General features: G+C 53.8%; 1 protein-coding gene across 5 annotated transcripts in view; it reads left to right on the top strand.

Moving 5' to 3' along the window:
• The window catches only part of DSCAML1 (DS cell adhesion molecule like 1), a 105,548-nt gene that overhangs the window by 55,370 nt on the left and 25,053 nt on the right, over positions 1–25,125 (top strand). For 2 of the 5 annotated variants that reach the window (XM_030505681.1, XM_030505680.1), the window contains exons 4-8: positions 17,836–17,982; positions 19,268–19,546; positions 20,364–20,639; positions 21,092–21,388; positions 23,151–23,423. In XM_030505681.1, the coding sequence (XP_030361541.1) occupies positions 17,836–17,982; positions 19,268–19,546; positions 20,364–20,639; positions 21,092–21,388; positions 23,151–23,423 (1,272 nt within the window). Of the gene's footprint in view, positions 1–17,835; positions 17,983–19,267; positions 19,547–20,363; positions 20,640–21,091; positions 21,389–23,150; positions 23,424–25,125 lie in introns of those variants that run through there. The other 3 variants (XR_003994297.1, XM_030505682.1, XM_030505683.1) reach the window with 3 other exon arrangements.

Below are 25,125 nucleotides of genomic sequence, written 5' to 3'. Positions count from 1 at the left end.
CAGAACAAAGAAGAATTTATTAATAAGTCTCCTGTTCCCATATGCTTTCCTGAGGAACCTGGAGCATACTGTTTTCTCCTTGCCCCATTTATAGCTACATGGTTTTGCTCCTGTCCAGTCAGATTAAATGCTTGCTGAGGAAAAGAACTTGCTCTGCAGTGTGTGGACGGGTTAGATTCAGTGTGCCAGGAAGGCTGTGGGGGTTATTGGCTTGCAGCAAGCAGGGGAAAGAATGCGAGAGTATATAGAGAGTGATGCCAAGAAGCAGTGAGGGGCAGAGGCTAGCATGCTGTCCTGATGTCCCCAAGCAGCACCAGGGCTCTGGGGGATTGCTTGTCTTGGTTTTTGGCACGGGTTAGTTTGTGTTGAATGAAGAGGCTATCCACAGGCTGCTCTGCATCCTGCTGGGTGGCACAAGTGATCTGGGGAGCAAGCAGCACATCCTGAATGCCTTGCGCCCTTCTCTTGCCTCACTTGCAGTAAGATCCTGCAAGCACCCACGGTGGGAGCCTGGAATTGTGTTTGCCTGTCCCTTGCTCTCCTTGGAGGTGACCCAGAGGTGTTTTGTGGGAGCTTCTGCCTTGAAAATTGGTCAGTCACTGACATGGGGACACTGATTCCTGCTGCTCTTGGAAAGGGAAGGTGCTTAGGGAAGTTCTGGTGGGTTTTCCCCGCCTTGTGCCTACTTATGCCCTAATTAAAGGTCAGTCTCCATTTGCATTCAACTCATCCCTCTCCCTCCCTGGGCAGTTGCATCGACAGAGGGTTGTTTTCCATTTGACCAAGCCATGGCTGCAGCGGTCGCCCCGGGCTGAGAGTACCCACTCCCACCTTTGGAAATCCAACGGAGGCCATTGCGTCTCAGCCCATATCATTGCCAGCATGTGCGGGAGAGAGGGAGAGAGTCCCTTTGCTGCTGCTCCCCCTCTCCAGCCCCACGAGATGAGTGTTAGGCATTTATAGGTTTTTCTCCATGGATACATACACGGGCACGTTGGTAAAAATATACACGCGCACGAGTATATTTATCTGTAGTGCAGTGGAAGCAGCGCAGGCTGCGAGCTGATTCCCTCGGGTGAAACTCCATCCTTCCCTCCGAGCGCTTTCAAAGGGGAACGGTGCTGGTAATTAGTACAAATATTTTGAATACAGAGCTCATCGTGGGCCTTTGTCACGGTGACAGGCGGTGACCTGAGATGCATTTCTCCCTTCTTAACGTATCCAGAATATATAATTAAGAGGTGACTAAAAGATTCTTTATCATTCTTTGTTTTCTAATGTGGCAGGCTGATACAAAATGCTGCCCCCTCCTTCCGTGGCTCTCAGTTCCTCATGACAAACGCGGGGATTGATACTTGCTCTGTTCTTCAGATCACTCTGAGATCGTTCCTTTGCTTCCAGGGCCTTGTACCTGCCTTCCACTTGGCCCTCTCTTGTCCAAGTCTAAACTGCCAAGGAAAAGGCAGTCACTTAGCAGATAACTTGCACGAGAGGGGCTGCGGCCATGGGGGTTGCTGCTGGAAGGGCACAGTGATGCTGTCATCCCAAATGCCTGGCGGTTCGGGTCACCCACTGGGTGCAAGCTTGGTGCAGCAGCACCACTGGCACCGAGGGGTGCGTGGAAAGAAGCCAAAGGCAATTTGTGGAAGTAAGCCTGAAACACAGGGTAGAGAAGGCAGGATGGTCACAGCAGAGAGGCATAAACACCTAGAGCAATGTCTCGCTGGCTCCCAACACCCCGAGCTGTATGGCGTTAGGGAGCTGGGCTGGCCCCACATTAGCATACGCAGTCAGGCTCTGATCCGCTGCGGTAAATCAGCGTGACAGCACCTGAGCGAGCCTACGTGCAGAACAGATGTCTCCTGGCTGGGGCTGGGGCTGGAGCACATCGTCACTTCATCAATTATATATCGCTTCTCTTGCTCTAAGCAGGCGTTCAGAAGCGGGACTGTTAAAGGAGACAGGGAAAGATTTGGGAGCAGATAGAAACTTGTGAGGAGGGAGCTTAATATTGGGACTTGTTTCTCCTATGGACGAGGGCAGAGGGTCAGCAATCCCTTCCATTGCTCTTTGGACAGCCATGCTGCGCTCTTCCCTACTGTGCTCTCAGACTTCATGTCCTCTTGCACCTTTACATGATGGGACACTCACCCCGCACGCTGCAGTGATGGGAGAGGGGTCAGGCTCCTCTTCCCCTCCTGCTCCTCACTGGGGAACTCCAGCCTGTAAGGCCAAATCCTGCTCTGCGATCCCAGGATCGCTGCAGGAGCCTGACAGCCTCCCAGTGCCAGCAACCCCCCTTGGCTCTTACTCGCCTATTTACTTATTTGTTTAATTGTTCCAGCGAGCTGCCTTTACCTGGCAATCCCGCTTCATTAAAGAGAACACAGGGCTTTTATTATGACTGTGGAGTGTCGTCTGGTGTTTTCGCTGAACGTATAATTTGCCATGTATGAAAACCATTTCCAGAATTAATTTACCTACAGCAAACAGTTTGTATTAATGAAAATGCATTTTTCATGTGGGTTTGCTGGAAAAGCTGGCTGGAACTCAAAAAAACCTCACTTGATCCATCCGGCACGAGTAGGAGATGGAATTTGTGGGAAAATTAAATAAATAACACACCCACCCCCGTTTTTAATACAATATGGCCCAGCAATAATCTCCGAGGCAGACTGCAAAGGCTGCAGAAAGCTCCATCTGTGGCATTTTAATATGCAGCATTGTCTCCCTTTTTAATATCCCCCCTTTCCCGGCTCGTGTTTGTGTAAGTGAGACGCGAGATGCTGTCATCTTCCCGGGTCACATTTTGATGCTCGGAATGAACAGAAGTGGAGATGGATGCAGCCGCGGAGCCCTTCCCATATTAACATGCATATTTTAGAATAATTGATGCTGAATTCATTTTGCAGCCTCGCTGCTCCTCAGCCTTCCCCCACCCCCTCTTGCATATAGGCATGGAAAAAACCCCATTAGCTGTCCAGATGGCAGCTGGGTGCGCTCAGCTGAGCCGGGCCCTACTCTGAGGCTTTCAGAGGCTCCTCCTGCCCAGGGAGGAAACAGGGGCTGGAGGTGGGATGCCAGTGGCCACGGTAGTGTTGGGCAGTGTCAGCACCTTGTGGCGTGGTGCTGGAGGGCAGGAAGAGGCTCTTGCTCAGATACCCCTTGGCCACTGCTGGCATTGGGGTGTCCCCTCTGGCCTGAGCTGTGCTGGTGGCCAGGGCTGGCTTCTTGGTGGAGGGGGCAGTGGGCTATATCGCCCAGGACCTATGTTGCTTTCTGCAGAAAGGTGTTAATCGAAACCCTGCCTGCAAACTTTAAAATGCTGCAGGCAGAGTGAGGCTTCTACAGGTACTTCAGAATAAGAAGGTTTGAAAAACATTGCAAGACCAGACCACTCTGCAAATCTGTTCCTGTTTTGCTGTTGGCTTATATTATTGCGTGGTACCAAACCAACCTGTCCTCTTTTGCAGAAATACCTGAGAATTAATACAGGGTTATTGGTTTTTTGTTAAGAGAATCAAGGAAAGCTTTTGAAACATGCAGGTGTCTTCAAGTACAACATGGTTTGCGCTGACCACAGTGTTCTTTAACGTGCTTAAAGTTAAGCCTGTGCTTAAGCGTGAGCTCTGTGCTGTGTGAGGGTAATGGTGACAGAGGGGACCTCCTGGGCACTTAGGGTGAGGCTAGTAGGAGCGCTGTGTACCTCGCTAGAGGCAGCAGAGCCTGTTCTGGGTGTACGACAATGCCCTGTGCTGCCTGATGTGTGGCTTTTAGGAAATCTAAGAGCAGTCTCCCTGGAGCTTGTGTTTGGAGATTGCAGCTCCCTAATTGAGGACCATTACTGAGCACATGTATCACCTGCCACTCTGCACTCAGATTATTACAGCCCAACCTCACGCGTTATGTTTATCTCATTCCAGGACTACTGTCAGCAATGCCACTCTAGGCATAAACTTAATTATATCTCCTTGGGTAGCAGCAGGGAAGTGATTTATTGCTGCCTTTTGTTTCCATCCTCCCCTCACCTCTCTGTGATTACGCTCTGGAAGACGTGTGCTCCTGTTTGTGCTATGGAGACGCGAATGCTTGTCTGCAACTTGGCTGGAATTGCAGAGCCTGTGTCCGAATGCCAGTGTTGGCTGGAGTCCTGCTCTCCAGACCCAGGGCTTTTGGTGGCACTGGGGCTCTTTTGGTGTCCTTACACCCAGCTTGTGCCCCATGGACCAACAGGGCGACATAGCGCATCAGGGTGTTTCAGGGGCTTCCAGTGCTCATGGTCTGTGATGCTTTTCACACTGTTTTAGTGGATGCTTTCCTTTTGCCTTTGCACACTGGTTATTTTAGTAATCCCCTGGCTGAAGCTGCTCCTCAGGAGCAGATGTGCTGGCTCTTCAGTGCCTCTTCAACCAAAAACCCTGAGATGTTTGCAAACCTGGCTGCAAGAAGCATCTCTGGGAGGAAGGGCTGAGGCTGCTGCTTGCTCCGCAGGCTGGCAGGGGTGATGGCTGTGCATGCACTGACAATGCTGCTGGGTGCTGGGCACCAGTTACTAGTTCCATATGAGCTGCTCTTTTGTGTGTGCCATGTGTTTTTACACATGCAACAGCACGGCTGCACGGGACATGTCAGCTCCGAGCCTCAGTATGCGGAGCAGAGTGCTGCAGTAATGCATTCCGTGAATTCCTCCATGTGGTTTTGAACAAACTGCCGATTTATTTTTCCCCTCGTTATTCACCTGAAAGAGGAGCAGGTTGAGTAATTAGTGAACGCGCGTGAACTTTGGGTGTTTTATGAATAAAACATTTGTGAAGTGGCTGTGTGCTGGCTCTGCTGCTCCCGCCTGTGCACCGGCTAATACAGGTCAGCGAGGAGCAGCGCTGCCTGTCCCGTGCTGCCCTCCCCGCAGGGAGAGCTCAGCTTTTGGCAGCAGGAGCATGCTCACCCTGCCTGACCATGGCACAGCTCCCTGCTCCGCTTGCTGTGCACGCTGCCTTCCTGGTCACTTGTGGTGAGGAGCCTCTTTGTGTGGCTGTGTGTGGATGCTGCTGCGCTTACCCCTCCTTGCTCCCAAAACTGCCCTGCCACCCTTTGCCAATCCTTCCAGCGCAGCATCAGAGGCATGTGTGCGAGGCAGCAGCTGCTGAGGACGGTGGCCAGCGAGGCTGAATAGCGGCTGAAAGGGATGAATAATTTGTAGCCCATCAGTTTTGGAAGGCTTTTTGGAAGCGAGGTTTGGCTGCAGTGTCTTTGCAGGGGGACCTTTGCGGCTGGGGGTGGAGTATGAGTGTTCCCAGGCTGGGAGGGATAGAGAGCTGGGTGCCTGCCCTTGACAGAAGGCTGTGTTTGGGGGGTGTTCTGTAGCCAGAGCCCATTGTCAAGCCCTTTAGTGGGGAAGCGCCCCATGGTTTGTCGCCTTTGGAGCTGACGTGAGGCTGGGTAAGGCTGGATGCTGTGTGACATCCCGGGCACTCTCCTGTGCCACAGGCTGCCCCTTTCACCCCCGTGTCCATGGCTTCCCTCTGCTCCTGCCCTCCTGGGGTGACCCAGCCGACGTAAGCTGCTGCCTCTCGGTGGCAGCCGGCTTGGACGGAGCCAGCCGTGACCGCTGAAGCTGGCGCTGAGGCCTCAGGCTGTCCTGGCACAGCGAGTGCTTTAAAGGCACCACTGAACCGTGCAGAGCAGGAGGGAGCCTTGGGCAGAAGGCCAGCGGCCGAGGAGGTGTCCCCCTGGGCTGGTGATGACAGTGTCCACACTGCCCTCATGTCCCTCGCCCTGAGCCATGCTCCGACCTGGCAGGGTTGGGGGTGGCACCTCTCACGCCTTTCAGATTTGCCTGGGATGGAGGGATTCATCCTGAATGTCACTGCAGGGAAGCAAACTGGAGACAGGAGTGGGACAGAATTAGCTCAGGTCTCGGATGAAACTCCGTGTGTGCACGTGCATTGAGGGTGAGCAAGATGTACTAGGTCACACCTTCCGAGTCACCGGTGAAATATGGGGTCCCAGCTCCCAGGAACCAAATACCCTGAACCGAATGGAGCACAGCCTGGCTGGGGGGTGAGGGGTGTTGTTGTGTGTCTCTGTGCCATTGTGGTGACAAATGACTGTTCCTCTCCTGGAGAGATTGTGTTTTCTGACAACAATGGGCATCCCGACAGTGATGCTCCGTGGTGCCAGGTCCTCATGTGCTGTTTCTTGCTTCACCTAGGCTAAACCCAAATGGTTAAGAGCTGCATCAGGAGCCAGGGCATCCCACAGCCTGCTCCGGCCCCTGAACACTGGGAGCTGCTTGTAACAAAACCTCATTGCATTTAAAGGCTTGGAGCCACGTGCAGTCCTCACTCTCCCGGTTAGCTGCCCCAGCATCTCATTACTTGTTGCTAGGAAATCGCATCTTATTTCAAGGTTGGATTTGCCCAAGTTGAGCTCCCAGGCTGGGGATGCTGTTGTGCCACTGTCGGGAGGATGTGGGATCTCTCGGATGGATGCTGGGGATGTGCTGCATCCTGCAACATCTAATTCTTCTGGCCCTGAGTAATTTTTGTGATCCTGTTTTGACCTATCTGGAGTATTTCCCCACTGTCTTTGAAGCATAAACTGTAACTCACTGAACCCCACCATGTTCATACTAGGGTTGGGAGAGATTGATTTGATATGTACGTGGACAGCAGATTCATAGGCAGTTACTGAGCAGACTAGGCAGGGATGTCCCCTTCATGTCCCTGTCTCCATCACTGGTTTTCTGGTTGAGGTGCAGGCAGAGGGAGCAATGCAGCCCTGCAGCACAGTGGTGCTCCTGGCTCTGCTGAGGGAGGCAGGGCAGCCCTCAAGCATGTTCCTTTCTGAAAGCTGCTACCTTGTCAGAAGAGCTAAATATGCTGACAGTCATAATGACAAGGTGGCCCCGCTAGCACGCTCTCATCCTCATTCCCAGTGCAGGAGAACTCTTCAGTGGGATTACAGCTCACTTGTGCTGTACTGGTCTGCAGAGCCAGCACCTCTGCTCCGGCTCCATGTGCTGTAGATCGAGCGCTGTGAGCCAGCCCTGCTGCTCAGCACAGCAGTAATTCATGGCCCAGGTGCCAAACCCGTGCACAAATTCTGCTGCATGAGCAGGTACCAGGCTCCCCTGGCAACGTGCTCGTTGCTGACGTGCAGGCTCCTCTCCTGGGGTCCATGGCAGGGCTGGGTGCCACTGCACAATCTGTATGCTGCTGTCTCTGACCTGCGGTGCCTTGGGTGCTGGTGGCCCTTGAAGGGTGCAGGTGTAATGCTGGGGATCCCACAGCAACCAGACAGACCTGTCTGCGTCAGAACTGCTGTTAAACAGAGCCACCGTGGCTGGTTTCGTTGTTGGACGTCTAACTAGGTCAGCACACGTTTGCCTTGTTTTAATAATTATTGATAAGCTGCGTTGGATTGTGTGCCATGTGGGAAGGGGCTGTTCCCCCTCCAGCTGTGCTGCAGCCCCTCATGGCAGAGATGCTCCTCGGTGAATCTCTGCTGAGCATTCCTCTGCAACACTGCACTAATGCAACGCCAGGCTCGTTTCCCCTGTGTGCAGCTCCCCACTTGCAGTCTGAGCCTTTCCAGCACTGGAATGTGGGTGATGGAGAAGGGCTTATGGCAACCCACTGGTGGCTTTTGTGGCTGTGGAGCTGTTTCTCCCTTCTCTCCCCCTTCCTAAGGATGGGGTAGTTCACCACAGTTGAGTCTATGGGCTTGCTGTTAGCCACGAGCGGGAGGTGAGGGCAGGTAATCATTCCCTCCTCTCCCATCACCAGCCCCTGTGAACACTCCTGGCTGCAGGCAAGGCAAGGAGGGGTGGTTTTTCCTCTGGAATAACCCTTTCTGGAGATGTGGGTGAGAGGGAGGCAGGAGCGTGCCATGGCGCAGGTAGGTCGCTGTATGCTGCCTTGAGCTTCCAACAGCCCCCAAATCCAGGCAGTGATGGGGCTGTGCCTGCAGGAGGGACCCTGTGCAGAGATCTGTCTGCCCCAGAGCAGGCTTTGCAGCCCCAGCACGCAGGCTGGGTGGTTTTGGAGGTGTTTTCATTGGTGCAGGCTCCTGTCTGTGCCTCCTTAATCGAAACATGCGGAGCAACTCTCAGAGCAAGGTGAAAGGCAAAGAATAAACCTGGCCACCCTCTCGGAGCCATTCAGACTTCAGAGCTGAAGAGGAGGTTATGTCCTGGGGATTTTATTCTGTTGCTTTTCCAGCACTAATGAGCGGGGAGGAAGTTCTGCTCTTTGTTCGAGTCGCGTTCACTGATTCCTTTCCCCAGTGAGTGGTGGGGAGGGGAGGAGGGAATGTGGGATGTGGCAGTGAATGTGGGATCGTCCCCTTTACTCCTGAGTTTTAGGCAACAGGAGTTCCTTTTGTGAGGCTTTTGGTTTTACTCGTCAGATCAAAACAAGGTCTTGGCTTTAGGAGGCTTTATTTAAGCCTAGTGCAGGGCAATGATGTGCTGCTCTCTTGCAGTTTTCCATGTTGCGGAGGGAGCTTTCTGACCTCGAGGCTTCCCCCGCAGATGTCTAGGAAGCTTCTCGCTCCATTCTGGAAAGCCAGAGCACCCCCAGCATCAACAGTTTGGCCTTTGCACATAGATCTGTCTCTTGTGCTGCCGGGTGTGTTTTAGGCTGTGGAAATGCAGCCTGCGAGAGGATCCAGGCCATGTGCCTGGGCTCTGCTCTCCCTTCCCTATAATTCGAGTGGGTTTTAAAGAGCAGCTCCCAGATTTGGAGCATCCTATCCACGAAACCCAGTGTGAAGGTGGGGTGCTTGCTGGGTGCCCTCACCCATCCCAGCACCAACCACCCCTCTGCCGAGGGCTTGGCACGACTTTATCATAATGCAGCATGAATTTCATTAGCTCATTTGTCTCTGGCTCTCGGAGCCTGGAGATAATTTAATCCAGAAGTGGTTTACAAGGAAGAGCGCGGTTTAGTCTGTGAAGCTGAATAAACCCCTCTGGCTGCAGTGGGTACAGCTGAGCCCGGGGCTGGCGCGGGCTATCAGCAGTAAGGGCGCTGTGCAGCTCTGCACCCTTCTCATCTCGTTAGGCAGATTTCATAGCATGAAATAGCGACTGGAGCCACGGCACAAGGGTTGCCTGGGCTGGGGCTTGAGGCTCAGGTCAGGAGGAGATAGCTGCCGTGCACACGCAGCTTATTTTCCCTCCATCTAATCAAGGGAAGGTTTACTTAGCAAGCTGCAAAAAAATCATTACATATGCTGCTAGTGGCCTGGTTAATTAAGATCTACAGTTCTCTGGGTAGGAAAAGACGACCTATATTTACTGTATGTAGGAAGACATCTGTCAGCTAGAAGCGCTAGATACCCCAGTGCAGGTTTGTCCTGCTTTCTGCAGGCTCTGAATTGCAACTGTTTTTAAGCTCTGATGCAGACCAAGTTAATTTTAAGATGACTGTTACTATTCTAAACATAAGGAAGGGCATATTTAGCCTCTCAGTACTCAAGAAGGCAAAACCCCCTGCATGTTTCTAGTAATTTTTCCCTAACAGTTTGCACAAAACAACAACAACAAATCCTATTTGGTTTCTGCAAAAGAATATGTTCGAGGGTGATCGTAAAATAGATTATTTTTAAATCTGCAGATGGTTTCCACATATTCCTCCTCAGCTCGCTGCAGCTTTCCACCTCAGTAAACTGGTTTGTAATTTAGCCGAGGGCTGTGGAGCAAGCGTTCTGTCGTCTTGTTTTTCTTGTTCTCTTCCTTCCCCCCCCCCCACCCCGCTTCTGTCCCCTTTCTCTCTTATCTCCCCTTGTTTTACCCCTCCAACAGGCGGGCAGCGTTGGAAGGGGTGTGAAGTCATGGCTTGCCTTGCTGGCTTGGTGGCCAGCATCCCCTCCATCCCATGGCTGAGCCCCTGGAGGTCCTGGCAGGGCCGGGGGGCTGAGGCTGGGAATCAGGGGGCTGGTGGATGATGCTGTGGATCTGTGCCTCTTGCTCCTCCCAAACAGCGCTTCTTCCCCTTGTTCCTTGATGGGGAAAGCTCCACCACGTTGGGCCTGGAGGTGTCTGCTCCCCTCCACCTGACAGGGCTATGGGGGCTCGCCTGGCTGCTCGTGCCTTGCGGAAAGACAGCCGAGGGTTTCTCACAGCTCGGACCAGAGACGCACGGCCCCAGGAAAGCTAATTAGAGAAAGGACACACTTTGAGCCCTGCGATGGCAGCTCTGCCCCCTCCCCCTGCTCCCTGGAAGAAAACACCGCTTTTTTCCTCTCTTTGTTCTTGCATGCTTCGGCATTATAATTATTGAGATTTCACTGCAGGGCAAAATGATCATTTGACAATGTAAGTGGGGAAAATAATTCGCGTGTTATCCAGCAGCCTTACTCTTACTACAATTATGGCGAAACTCCTGCAGACTGAAGTGGGGGCAAAGAATTTCCTCCTATGCAGGTATTTGTCTTTTCAAGATTTCCCCAGATTTGCTTGTAGATGTGAGGATTTTTTTCCCTCCGTATTTTTAATAACCCGAGGTTGTTGATGGATGCCAAAAGACTGAAGTACCTGTTGTTTTCCCCTTTGTTTTCATTAGGCGTTTCCCATTTCTGTCATCCTCGGCGATCGTGATCGATTTTTATGAGCAAATATCTTGGTTAGAGCTATTTGGAATTGTTTGTAGGGTAATGTCTACAGCGGCAACAAAACCCAATGTAAAGATCAGGGCAAAATTGATGGAAAACTGCAAATTGGCCCCTCGAAACAGGCACAGCAAGTGCTTGTTCTGTGCTGTGATATCTTCTCAAGGTGGGTAGATGGTGGGAGCTGGCGCCCTGTTTGTGGCTGGGCAGAGCTGCATGTTCACCATGACCTTAGACTAGGCACCTCCAAGGGCTGTTCTGGGGGTGAACATGGTTCTTAGGGGGCTGTGATTGGGATAACATGAGATAACACGAGGACACTGCAATGTTTTGTTCCATGGGTGGGTGCATGTGCCCATGGCATTGGCCGTACCATTGGAGGAGGGTCTCCAAATGCACATCCTTGCTTGCAAACTCTCCTTCCTGGGGCAGCAGGTCTGCTGTATTCCCCGGCCATCCTCTCAGCATCCCTTGCTCCAGCCATCTCCAGGCTGGGTGCTGGAACTGGGTGCCATGGCAGGGAATCGCATCTCAGTGCTGTGGCGGTGAGGGTGGTGGAAGAGTCTGTTGTCCCCTGTTACCCTGGGGCTGATGGAAATGAGCTGACAGAACAGAGGCAGCATTAGCCTAATTATGGCCATACATGCTACCTCGGTGCTGGATTTTCCTTTCTTAGCGACTTCCTGTTTTCTGCTTTGAGATGCAAATTTTTGCACAGTCCTCGATCCAGATTCTCTTCTCATTAGCATGAAATCTGACTCGTTCCGCCGCGGTTTAAATAGCAAATTAAACCAAAACTGAACCGCTGCGCACAAAGGCGCGGCGAAGCCCCTGCGACTCGCGGGGGCAGGAGGGGCTGGTGCGGAGCAGCACTCAGTTTTTGGGAATCACTAAGCCGAGGCGGCAATTTGCTGTGCCAGGCTTTGCTCTTCATGGCTGAACAGGAGACAGGCGTCAGCTCGGGAATGCCAGGTGGGCAGAGCTGCGGGAGCCATGGCTCGGAGGTGCTGGTGGGCAGGGAGCAGTGGGCACAGACCCCTGAGCCCATGCTGAAGCCAAGGCGGGCACACATCGAACCTGCAGACCGAAGGCTTCCATTGTGCTTCCTTGTGGGAAACGAGGCTTGTCCTAAGAGGAGGTTAAAAAAGGATGGTGCCAGAAAAATCACTTTTTGAAATGAGTGTTATCTCGATGGATTTTATATAGTTTATTTTATGCCTGCCGTAATGTGTGCCCGCTCCAGCTCAGCGCTGGGAGAGCTGCGAACACAGGCAGCACTGTTCTGTGGTAAATGTCACTCTAGTAGTACTGAGCTCTCTTTGGAAATAGAAACACAACCCTCGCTAAAGCAACGCGCACGAGACGGTTCCCTCCTGCCAGCCCCGCTGCTCCCGGGGATGCCTTTTGCCCGGCATCGCCTTTCCTCTCCCCTTTCCTCCCCCTGCTTTCTGTCACATAATGAGTTTGATAAGAAATTGTCTTGTTAACAGGATTAGCCATGGAAATCTCTAGTCCCCTCCTATTCATTTTGTAATGCTCTTCATCCTGTTCTGTCATTTTCCGCTGGTTTTACTCTGCTCCGGACCACCTTGAGAGATTCAGTCCTCCTTCCTCTTGGCTCCAGCTGGTGTGGTGGGTGCCGGGGGTGCTCTGGAGGTGGACAAGCCCTGGCCCCTGCCCGGGGAGTTCCTCCTCCGTGGTGGGTTCCAGGGAAGTGTGTCATTCCAAAGTCGCTTACGCAAAGGAATGGAAATGTCCCCAGACACTCCTTGTTTCCACAGCGTGTGCCCGTGAAAAGCTCTGCTGACTCGGAGGCGGATTAAAACCTGGAGAGGCAGACTCTGCTCCCGCTGATGCCGTGTGAATCCAGGTCTGTGGGAAGCTGAGTTCCGGATTTACTTCTAGGAAAATGACTTGCAAGGCTGGCCCTTTGGTAAATAATTACTCTCGATTTAATAACTCCTACCAGCCCTGCAGGATGCTTTGCTTCCGAGGGAGCTCATAGAAAGAGATCTTTCTTAACATCTGTTTTCCCAAGTTTGCCGGCTTGTGAGCCTGTATCTGGGAAGCAGCATCCAGGTAGCAGCAACTGCACACTGCGAGTGAGTCCGGTGGGGAAGGCAACGTCTGGAGCTGCCTCTCACCTGTATAAAATAGTCCGTTAATAGCAACATTTGTCATTTTCTTGAGTGAAATGAAATTAACACTTGTGATTTCCTCAAGCACCTACCTGCATCACGTTAAAACACAGCCTTTCACTTCCCCTCCCCAAAGGCTTCGTGTGCACAAAACCAGAGCTTCTCTTATGCCTTTCACTGCCCAGAGAGAGAGGTGCAGGTGGTAAAGCCGTCGCACGGAGAGCAAAGGGACAGAGATGCTAATTGTTACATGGGCTGTTAGAGCTGGGGAGATGATGCGTGCTTTAGGACGGGGAAAGCTGGGGCACTGCGTGGGGGAGCTGTAACAAGGTGATTCCCACCCGGTGCATTCCTTGAGAATGACAGTAATTCATTCGCTGGGTTTCGCTGCTGCAGCGCGCGTGTCCGTGAGCACATTGACTCCCCTGCTTCCTCGGGAGCTGTTTGTCATGCTGCCGGTGATTAATTCTTTGTGGTGGGGATTGCACCTGAGCAGCTGGTGAGAGCCGTGGTCTGGGCAGGGTGGCTCTGCCGCGGCGCTCGCTGTGTGAGACACATGCTGCCGGCTCCTGCCCCAGCTGCGGGGACTGGGGCTGCCAATGCCAGCATCTGGTTTCACCCATCCCACACTTGTTTTGGAGTGTGATTTCCTAAAATCCCTGGCTCCGGAGGCTGTTCATCCTGGTTCCTGCTCCGTGCTGCATGTCCCGGCTCCTCTTGCAGGCTGGCTGTGCCACGGGGAGAGGAGAGTGCCCGGAGAGGGAGTTGTGCATCTTGGTGCATGCTTGCTGCAGAGCCCCACTGATCCTCAAGGGCAGAGGGCTTGTCCCTGCCCTGCCACCAGGTCCCTGGGGTGCCCGGGAGTGGGAACCTGGCACTGCGGCTGCCGGGCAGCAGAGTGATAGGGAGGTGACAATGACATCCTCCTTTTAAGCCTTTCCTGCTTCTCTCTCTCTCTTCTTTTTGTTTCATCTCTCCCTCTCAGAAAAGCCATTTAAATGTAATTCCATTCTTAAAACCTCTCCCTCATGCATGCCTAATGAATGTCAGGCAGAGGTGCCGGAAACGGGCCCGGGTAGGATCCAATCTCACCAAGTGTCGACAAGTCATTTGGAAGAAGCCCTGGGAGTGCGCCTGGTTTTATTACAACGTAATTAGAAACAGAATCTTGTTGCAAGAGGAGAATGAGAGATGGGTGTTAATCCTGTAACGGGAGGAGATGGAGCCGTGCTTATAAAGGAGATTAAGGAGGGGAGGTGGAAAGCCCGTCACGACTCCCTGACTTCCACCCCTCCTCTGCTGCTTCCCTCTCTCTGGCTCCACAGCAACAGGCAGGAGTGTGGCCGGTATGCCTGCTCATGCTCCTGCTGCAGCAGTTGGGAAAGGGCTTGTGTTGGGCTGTGTTAACGTCTGGATTTGCAGGTCTGCAGGGGGATGCTCCCAGCAAAGCCTCCAGTGTCTGCAGGAGCAAGCAGCAGCTCCCCAGGGCAATGGGCAGCATGGGCAGGCTTTGGGAACAGGCAACTGCCCGTGCTGTGTCCTCTCTGAATGCAGCTACCACAGCTGTGGGGACGAGGTTTCCGGGGCACGGTGCTGTCTTCAGGCAAAGGGTTGAGGAGGAGAGAGGGAGCCCTTTGGCACAGAGCCTGACCCACTTGCTTGGCTGGCACTGGTTGTTATGGATGCCCAGGCAGTTCCAGGTGGGAATGCTTGGCTGGGTGTGCGTCAGCTCTGCCAGGCAGGAGAGATGTGCTGCCTCTGAAAGGGCTTGGGAGCAGCAACCGCTGCGCATCTCCCTTGGGATCCCCACTGCAGGCATACATGGGCATCAATCTGCCAGATATCGTGCGGCTCTTATTGAATTTGCAGTTGTGCATCCTCTTTACCATCTCTGGGATGGATGGATAGATGGATGGATGGATCTTTAATCTTGGGTTCCTCATCCCCAGGGAAGCCCCATGCCAGGCAAATACCATCCTGGAACAGCAGCCACAGCAGAAAAGTGCTGTTACAGCAGCAGCAGCAAAGCACAGGCTTTGTCAGGGCTTCCCCCTCCTTGCCTTGCCCCCGGGAGACGTTTGTCACTTTAAACGTGGCCAGAAATAGCACCAAACAGTTATTGGATTTGTCCTGGATGCCTTGGGATGCATAAGTTCCAAGTATGGCTAATTCATAAATGCTGGCACCTATTGATTCTTCAGTGAGAGAAATGAGAGAAAGTTCTCTCATTAGTCTTATGAACTATAGCATGTGCTCTCTGCTGAAGTCCTGACCCCGTTGTTTTTATAAATCTATACTGCATAGAGCAGGAGCTGGTAACCTGTATCGACTACAGCTTTCCTCCTGAAATTGGAAGGGCCTTGGGACTGATGTGGGAGTTTCATGGCCACCACTGGATGTGGGAGAGGATTTTGGTAACAGCAAACATGTGTCTGCAGGTATATGTGTGACCCTCCTAGTGTTTGCCATATGGGAGAGCTCCCCATTACCCTTGTGTTTCTCCCTGTCTGAGGAGCAAGCTCCTGTGACTGGTGGGGCTTCCACTGCCCTGCTCCTCCTGTACAAGGGTGGATGAGAAGGGCTTTGGTGAGGCATTTCCAAAGGCAGCAGCTCAAGTCTGGCTGAAAGAGTTATTAGAGGCACATCGCTCCCGTCTGACCACGGATGTACTTAATCCTCTGCTTCCCGTAAAGCTTTTCGTCCTCCTGGCAGGCAGAAAGATCTGATTCTATTCGGCGACCTTCAACGTTAATCTTGCTGGCAAACTCAGCAATAAGTCACTTTGGTGAGGTCTCTGTCGGCGCCTTTTAGATCAATTATTGCCCTGCATCTTCAAAGCCATAGCTGGCAAGGGGGCAGATGCCTCCTGTCACTCCATGGTAGAGAGGTGGGTATCAAACCCTGCAGATTCTGGGGTCAGTAGGTGCAGGCAGGGCTCGGTTTGCACTCCTATCCAGCAGTGCCTCCATGCGCAGCTCTACTCATCACCTCCTGCTATCCCAGCAGGAGCTTAAGGCTCTGCTTCCCATTGCCTGGCTGTGTGTGAGTTTGGCTTTTGTGGGCTGCTGGTGCCCCATGCCCCAGGGCAGCGATGCAGCACCGGTGGTTTCTGGTTCCTTGCACATCACTCCAGCTCGTGCAAGGCTTTGTTTCCGGAGGAGGAGCACAGCATGTCTGCAAGTGGAGCTGTGGTTAACTGTGCACTGACGTGTGTGTTTATGTGAGGCCAGTTGGGGTTGCTGAGGACTTTGCAAAATACACAGCTCCTGCTACCATGGAAACCTGCTCCCCCAAATTCCAGTGCAGCCAATGCTCTTCTCTTACTGGTTTGATGGGAGACGAAACATTAATGATTGATTTGCATGTTATCTCAATGCACTTGCAGGAGCGCTGCCCCCTTCCCTCTTACAGAGGTTTGCACTAATCCCTCGGTGTCTTCGGCTGGTGGCATGGAGCATGAGATGCACCACAGAGCATCCGCTCCCAGTTGTGTACTGGCGTGGTGTGCATGCCACTGTCGCTGTGCTGAAGTGTGGAGGCAAAACCATGTCTGAGGTTTTGGCTGGGGGGCCCTGGCCCCTCTAAGCAGGGCTGGAGATGCAGGCACTGCGATGCTGTGGAGGTGTGCGGGTTGCAGCTCATGCGAGGCGTGGGGAAGGCCACCACAGCATTGCATTCCCGCTGCTCCCAGGGAGAACCTGTCTCCTGCTAACAGCAGCTAGGCTACATTGCCATTTCTTTGCTGTTTCAGGTCCCTAATACTCTCATATCAAGCAATTAGTGTCAAGCACACACATCTAGCTAAGCTGCAGCTGGAGTGGGGTAGTGCCAGCAGAGCTCAGGGCTGCCACTGCCTTGGCTCGTGCTGAGGATGTGCTCCCTGGGTGAAGAGCCCTGTTTTCTGCCAGTCTCTCACCTCAAGTGCTTACACAGAAAGGCTGCTGCGGTCCTCTCCCTGGAGCTAGGCTGCTCTAGGAGTGAGTGTCTCTAGCCCTGTATTGCATTCGTGCTTCTCCTGCCCTTACGGGTTTGACCATGGCACTTTCCTCCACCTAAATCATGAGTATCCTTCCAGAAGGTGCTGGAAGAAAAACACATTGCCTGGCTTTATTAATGAGATGCTGGTTTCCCAGGCATGGTGCAGGACTTGAGGGAGCTGTCTGCAGCCATTGCTGATTTAAAGGATAGGTTTAAAGGTTTCCACTCCGAATGTTCAGCTCTACTTCTGCCTCTCTGCATTTGCTGTGTTGGGTATGGGGTGGTTTGGCTGGCAACTTCCCAGATGGACTTCCCGGTCCCAGCTGAGGCTCAGTGGTGGCTAGTGCTGGAACAAACCCCAGAGGTCCCAAAGCAGCTGGGTTTGAAGGCTTGCTGTCACTGTTGACATTGGCAGTGGGGCAGGTGACCCCTATCTTCACCCTCTCTGCCTACCCTGCTCTTTGTGTAGCCATCCTGTTGTGCCATAGTGCAGCTCTTTCCATTCATGTTAATTACTGCTCTTATTCATGATGGATTATAAGGGTCAGGCTGGCTTTGTGAGCAAATCCAAGGGTTCTTTCTCCATGTGCTCTAGTGTGTGCCAGGCTCCAAAACTTGCTGCCCAGAGGGGGCTGCTCCAGGGCTGTGCTGCCCTGCCTGCTTTCCTGCATCCTCCTCCCAGTGCTCACATACCAGCTGAAGCCCTTATTTGTTTTCACATGCTTCTAAGTAAGTTAAGCTAATTATTAACTCAGCGGGATGGACTCACTTTTAATTGTGGCGTTGCTATGCAGCATGGTGGTGGAGCATCATTCTGCTGGAGCATCGTGCTGCGCGCTCTCCTCCTCATCCTCTGCAGTCACAGTGTTGCTGTGGCTCCATGGCCACAGCTCATTGCTGAATCCCAGCCATGGAAGGGGTGTGTAAGGACACCCCAAGCCCATCTCTGTGCCTGGGTTAGGTGCATTTGCTGCAGGATGAGTGCTGGCGGGCAGTGGGCTATGCCCATAAGCAGGGGCTGCTGGTGCACACACGAGTCTGAGGTGTCAAGCGCTGGGTCAGGGCTGGCCCATTCACCCTTCTCCTCCTCCCTTTGTGTCTCCAGAAAATAGGTTTTTTATTACTTCTTATGGAGGTTTGTACATATCGGACGTGCAGAAGGAAGATGCCTTGTCCACCTACAGGTGTATCACCAAGCACAAGTACAGCGGGGAGACGCGGCAGAGCAATGGAGCCAGGCTCTCGGTCTCAGGTGAGCACGTGGCTGCGGGTGATGCTGGCAAGGGGAGCCCTGCCTGCAGGCCTGATGCAGCTCAAGGTGTCTGTCCCTGCCTGCGTGCGCGCTCTCTGCCTGCCCACCCTGTGCCATCTGCCTTGGGTGCAGGAGGGAGTGATGGCATCGCTACCTCCCATCCCTGCAGCAGGAGGACATCCCAGTGGGAGGGTAGGAGGTCCCATTAGGGCTACACAGGGGTTTGTGCTGTTTCACATGTACCCCGGAGCACGCAGTCCCCTAGTGCTGGCCGTGGCAGCGCTGCGCGGCACCCCGAGCGAGAGGCGATGGGGTGCGATGCGATGCGATGTGACAGCCCGCGATGTGAGCAGCCTGACGCGATGTGACGAACATGCAAGCGATACTGCAGCGCAGGCAGTGCAGTCCCGAGTGCCGGGTGTCCCGGGGCGCTCCCGGCTCCGCTCACTGCCCAAATTACTCCGCTCAGGAGGGAGTTCGCCCGACTCGCAGCTACTCAGCTGCAGCGCGCCTGCTTCCTGCCATATGCTTTTGCTGTCCTCGGGTGCACAGGCTGTGGCTTCCACATTAGCTCCTCAAATTAACCCCACAGAGGGTAGGGAAGGGGTCCAGGCTGGGCTGGGGCTTCCCTGACCTTGCCCGTGCCTCTTAGAGACCCAAGGGTCTCATGTCCCTTCCACATGCCCTGCTCCAAGGAGCCCAGGCAGCCACCGGGTGTACCATCCCCTCTCCATGCATATTCAATCTGTCCCAGTCCCCTCCTGGTTGCTGTCATTACTGACACGTCACAGTGTTTCACTTCTGTTTGGGAGTAATGAAAGAGGTTTCTTTCCCCTGGAATTTAATTTCACGCCTGAGACTTGGTGATTAATTTTCTCCTTTCCCAGCTGCCTGATGGGCCCCTCTGCTTGTAAATTTTGAAATGTGCCACAGAATTTGTGTATTTTGCACCAATTAGGTGTCACCTTGAGTAATTCCTCCGGTGCTGAGTTTATTCATCCCATCAGCTAGCAAGATGCATTTTCCCACCTACCAGCCCTGGCTCCCAAGGGCTGTGCTGGCTGTCCCAGTTGGGACAGGTCACCCCGCGCCCAGTGAGGATGTGGCTGGCATCCTGCGCTCCTGCCCAGCAGAGCCACTGGCTGATGGGGATGGGGCGAGCCTCTTTCTTGCAGCTGGGGCATGGTGGTACCAGTCTCACCATGCCAGGGGCTTTCCTGTCCTTTGGGGACAAGCCTGGCCGCCTCCTTTTCGCCATGTGAGCCTGTTTCCTCTCTGAACCCAGACCCAGCGGAGTCCATCCCCACGATGCTAGACAGCTTCCAGTCCAGGGAGGTGAGGGCGGGCCGGCCGGTGGAGCTGCCCTGCATCGCCTCGGGATACCCCAACCCGGCTGTCCGGTGGATCAAGGACGGGCGCCCGCTCCCCACCGACGGCCGCTGGACCAAGCGCATCACGGGGCTGAGCATCAGCGACCTGCGCGTGGAGGACAGCGGGACCTACATCTGCGAGGTGACCAACACCTTCGGGTCCGCAGAGGTCACGGGGACCCTCACGGTCATAGGTGAGAGCCGGTGGGGAGGCTTCTGTCCTCAGCCTTCTTAAACCTTTATAAAGCCTTAAAGGTTTTATAGAGGCACAGAAATTACGAGCCTTGTGTTTCAGTGTTGTGCGCTGGAAGCGATGCAGCGTGTGTGATGTGGTGCTGAGAGCACTTGCAGGAGGCTTGTCATGCTGCAGCAGCAGGGCTGCAGATGTCCTGTCCCCTGATTTACTGCTTCAGTCGGGGCAGGGTGAGGGGCCTCAGGAATATTCAGAGCAGTGCTGGGGGATGTAAATTGCTGGATGGTGATGTTGGTTTTACATCAGGTGCCTCTGCGCTTTGTTTTGTTGATTTACATAAAAGAAGCTGCAGCCAAACAGTAAACACCATCTGGGCAGGCCAAGTATTCATCATGTGCTTTGTTCCTGGGGGTTCCTTCTGTCACTGGGATCCTGGAGGTACCAGAGCTGCTGGAACCAGCATGCACTGTGTCTGCCTTACCTGGAGCAGCGCTGTTGCGAGCACACCACTGGCTGGGCACCTCAGCATGCTGGGACCCACCCTGGCATGTCCCCAGCTCAATGCTGTCCCCATCACACCAACTACATCCTCTTCCACCCGTCCTGCCACCTCCCCATCAGTGTGTGCTCTGCCAGGGGCCTGGGGCTGGCACTAAAAGCTGGGCTGTCAGCAGCAAGGACAGTGTGGGGGCCACCTGCCTTGTGTGCAGTGACATTTTACATAGGCTGGTGCTTCCAGGGCAGGAAAGGCAGAGAGGCACAGGAATGGTGAGGCACCATCACCAACGCCTCGCCTGCTCTCGCCCTTTCTCGCACAGACCCTCTGCGTGTGACCCTCACACCAAAGAAGCTCAAAACAGGCATCGGCAGCACCGTCATCCTCTCTTGTGCCCTCAGCGGGTCCCCCGAGTACATCATCCGCTGGTACCGCAACACGGACCTCGTGGTGGTGGATGACTACATCTCCATCCGGGGCATCAGCAACGAGACCCTCCTCATCACAGCGGCGCAGAAGAGCCACTCTGGAGCCTACCAGTGCTTTGCCACCCGCAAGTCCCAGACAGCACAGGACTTTTCCATCATCATGCTGGAGGGTGAGCTGGCTTCCTCGGGGCGTAGGGAGGGCTTTCCTTGATCCCTCTCCAAGCCACCACATTCCCAAGGTGCAGCAGGATGCTTTGTGCATGGCTGGAGGGCAGTGAGACCTGCGGGGGGGGGGTGGATCTTGAGGCCAGACTGCTCCCAGCCTCCTTCCTGGGCTGTGCATGCCCTCTGCAAGCAACTCAGGGATGCAGCACAGCCAGGATGGGGAAGGACCAGAATAAGAGTTCAGTTGCCCATGCCCAGCCCCTGGGCCAGGCAGGTGTCCCCTCTCTGATGCACATCACTGGGTGTCCGGACAAGGGATGTGCCCCTCAGCATCCCCCTGCCGCAGGGATGCTTGGCAGGGATGCAGAGCTCCTCTCCAGGCGGGAGCTCGATGCCGGGTGACTCTGCTGCCGGTGCCTGCCGCTCCCTGACCCCCATCCCGCTGGGTACCCCCCAGATGGGACCCCCCGCATCGTCTCCTCCTTCAGCGAGAAGGTGGTCAACCCCGGGGAGCAGTTCTCCCTGATGTGCGCCGCCAAGGGGGCCCCGCCGCCGACCGTGACCTGGGCGCTGGACGACGAGCCCATCCCGCGGGACAGCGGGCACCGCACCAACCAGTACACCATGTCGGACGGCACCACGGTCAGCCACATGAACGTGACGAGCCCGCAGATCAAGGACGGCGGCGTGTACCGGTGCACCGCGCGGAACTCGGTGGGCAGCGCCGAATACCAAGCGCGAATAAACGTAAGAGGTGCCTGTCTACTTTTAAATATCAGAATAGGACTTGTACTGGGCTTTTGGTTGTGTTCTGTTCCCCAGCCGATGGCTCCTCCTCACCTCTTCATCTTCTTCCCAGCTGTGGGGGGTCTCCCTGGCTGCCCCAATCCCATTCCCTGATCCCCATTTGCTCACACGCCTGCCCACAACGTTGAGCTTCCCTGATGCTTAAAGCCAGGAATTGAAGTGCAAAGCACTTGGTGACTTTGGAAAGCCAGAGCTTGGCTTTGCAGGGGCAAAAAGGCAGCACTATCCCCATTGGGAGCCCCTGCCAAGGGGTCATCAAACACCTCCCCAAGGAACCATGTGCATGGAGAAGGCCATCGTAGGCACAGAAGCATCCTTGTTCTCCCGTGCTCTCCCATGCCCGGCTCCCTGGCAGGGAACGTGCCCACCGGCACAGGGATCTACATGACAAACGATGATGAGGCAGCACGTGAAATCGTGGAAAATGAGCTTTGATTTGTCATGTCTGTGTTTTCTTTGTCTGCTAAAAGCCATGGCCGCGTTAATCACCGTGTTATTATGGCTGAAGCGTGTTCCGTGGTGTGTTACAGGGAGTGCTTTCAGGCACGGGCTATGCTATAAGCCCCTGCCCATTCATAATCACCAATTAAAGCTTCCAAGCTTACAGGTGGGAGCCAGACAGAGGCAAGGTAATGTTTATTTGCCTACTGAGAAAGAGGGGTGAAGGGTTGTGTTTGCTGGGTCTCAGGTTTGAAATGGATCTAGTAGCTTTTTGGCTGAGATCCCAGGAGAGTCTGGATTTTGCTGCCGTTTACTGCTAAATTTGGAGCAAGTTCACCCCTCAGCAATGAAAAGCCAGAGCAGCCTTTTCAGTGAGGATGTTGCCTTGTCTCCCTTTTTCCTCTCTCTCGGCTCTTGACGGGCTGTCACTAGATAAGATACAGGCTTTTTTTGCCCTGGAATGGAGCAAGTCCCTCAGACAGGCCCAAGAGACAGTTACAGAGCGAGATGCTAATTTCTTTTTTCCTGCTCTTCTTAACACGTCCCAGTATGAGAATCACCATCCATCAGCTTATCCTGAGTGTCTGTTAAGCCGTTATCCTGCTCTGCCCTTAGGACGAGGAGTCAAGATAGGGTTAAGCTTTAGATTAGTCTGCTATTTTATGCAGTGGCTGGGAGAACAATGTAATTATTGATGCATGAAACCTCTTGTTGAAATTACTCACCTGCAGCATCCTGCCAGCACGGGAGCCAGCCAGAACGTGGTGACTGTCTGGCTTTTCAGCGACACTCAGTTTGCCAGTGGGAGGCTGAGAGGGGTGTGTTTTAGGGGAGGTGAAATACATTTCCCAATGGAAGTCAGGTTCCCCGAGCAGCTCTTGTCAAGGATGTTTGACACAAGCAGGCAGCTTCCTTCTAAGCGAGGCAGAGTGTGGCTGTGGATGGGGGAGCGCTCTCCAGCCCTTCTGCAGTCCTTCTGGCTGCAGGCACTGCTAAAGGAGCTGGTGGAGGACCACAGCCACCATTCATAGCTGCACTGCTGTAGGCATGTGTGATAGCTATCACATCTAGCCGATGAGCGGCTTTCTCCACACATGCTCAGAGAGGAGCCTGTGCCTGCTCCTCGCCCAAAACCAGGCTGGGTCCCAACTGTTCTGGTTACCTCCTTCGCCTGTGAGGCTCATCTGAAATAGCAGCAGATCTGCATGCAACCAAACTGCCCTTCGGAATTAACCTAGCCTGCCTCTTCCTTCCTCCCCAATATGTAGGTCCCCCGAGCATCCGAGCAATGAAGAACATAACAGCGGTAGCGGGTAGGGACACTTTCATCAACTGCAGGGTGATCGGGTACCCGTATTACTCCATCAAGTGGTACAAGGACTCTCTGCTGCTGCCCGATAACCACCGCCAAGTGGTCTTTGAAAACGGGACTCTTAAGCTGATGGACGTCCAGAAAGGCATGGATGAAGGAGAGTATCTGTGCAGCGTGCTGATCCAGCCCCAGCTCTCCATCAGCCAGAGCGTCCATGTCACAGTGAAAGGTAAGCAGCTGGAGAGGCTTTCCCTGGGTCAGATGGAGAGACTAACCAAGTTGTGTTGGAGACATCTCTGCTATGGGATGGAGGCAGACAACATTGTACAGGGGACTCCGTGGCCGGGCAGTGGCTGTGCTCTGCAGACACTGTGCCAATGGGAGCTCAGCTCCACTGCAGCATCCCTGGGGAGCTGGCTCAGCTCCTGTGGAGCAGGTACCTGGTGCTGCCTACACCGGCAGCTTCCCCAAGTCATGCTGTATCCATTTCCTGCTACAAGCGACGGAGCAAGGATTTACGGTGTAAACACAGCGTATTAAAACATCTAACCTTTGCTTGGATCACCTTCACCCATGTTTTTCTGTGTGCGTTAGCTTTTTAAAATAGAATACTCTCGGTCTTCCGAGCACACAGAACATCTTAAAAGCTTCTCCAGGCCATCAATTATTCAGCCCCATTGAGGGAGCTATCAGTCCTAATGAATTGAGCCGGATGCATTCCCTCCCAGTGACTCGCTGAGATTGTGCTGCATGTGTGCCTAGCTCCATATCTCCTGTGCTCAGAGTTGTCGGGTCGTCCCTGCCCGTCACCAGCGCGGTGTTTGCAGTAAATCATTTAGACAAACAGAGCCGCGCTGGGGCCGGAGCTGGCCAATTGCCTTTCTCTGTCTCACCCAGCAGGGTATTTATGGACTGGATTTTACACTGATCCCCCTCCTTCCCCTCCCATCCACCATTTTCTTATTAGGAATCAGGTTAGCAAGAGAGCGCATCAAGCTGATTATAGATGCTACCCCTTGATTAGCTAATGCTCTTCTCCAAGGCTTTGCAAAGGGAAGAGTAGACTGCGAATAACCTAAGGCAGTGTGGGGAGGACTTCTCTCCTCTCGGGTCTGCAGTGCAGGGCACAGCCAGCCCTGCTTTCCTCACTTTATACAAAGTCGCCTCCTATGTGGGAGCCTCAGGGCTTGAAAAGAGGCCAGAGCTGTGTAAATGCTGGTCTTCTCCTGGGGTGAATGGGACAGGCAGCGCTGGTGTGGAGAGAGGGTCTACGGGTCTTCATTCCATGGCTGCCTGAGATATACACCTGTCCCTGCTTGCTCCATTCCTTGTTTGCTTCATCCAGCAGGTAAAAGGCCTGTGGAAAAGAATTGCAAAGCCCTAGAAGAGAGTCAGAGCAGAGTGAATAAATGTAACTGCACAGCGTGAGGAGCACAGGGTGGTGTGGAGCACTGTAAAGCTTTTATTGCCACAAGTGCTTGCGACCACAGTAACTGCCACAAGTGAGTTATGCAGGTCTTTCCGAGCACGTGATAGTAAAAGCTTTACAGCTCCCCTCCAGTGCTGCTCCCTCGGGAGTGGGGATGTGCAGCAGCCCCCAGCCTTGCTCCCCATCTTGCACTGAGGGGCACTCCTGCCCTGGTTTAGATGCTGCTCTGCTTGGGTGACTGCAGCAGTTCAGGGACCATGGTGCTGACACCAGCCATGCTCTGCAGCCAGCAGTGCTGGGGCACCATTGGGGTGATGCTTCACCCCATGGGAAGGCAGAGGCTCCCCTCCAGAGCTGCTGTGCCTGGCTGGGCTGGGAGACCCTTGTATGTTGTCCTGGGCTATATATGGCCAACTCCTGCTGTAGGTACACCTGCAGAGAGAGGCCTGGAAGCATTGGAGAAAAGAGTTGCAATGGGAAATGAACTGGGAAGGAGAGTTGC

The sequence above is a fragment of the Strigops habroptila genome, chromosome 17, assembly GCF_004027225.2.
Source record: "Strigops habroptila isolate Jane chromosome 17, bStrHab1.2.pri, whole genome shotgun sequence".
NCBI lineage: Eukaryota > Metazoa > Chordata > Aves > Psittaciformes > Psittacidae > Strigops > Strigops habroptila.
The sequence above is the reverse complement of the archived record's forward strand: the minus strand, read 5'-3'. Positions and strand labels throughout refer to the sequence as shown.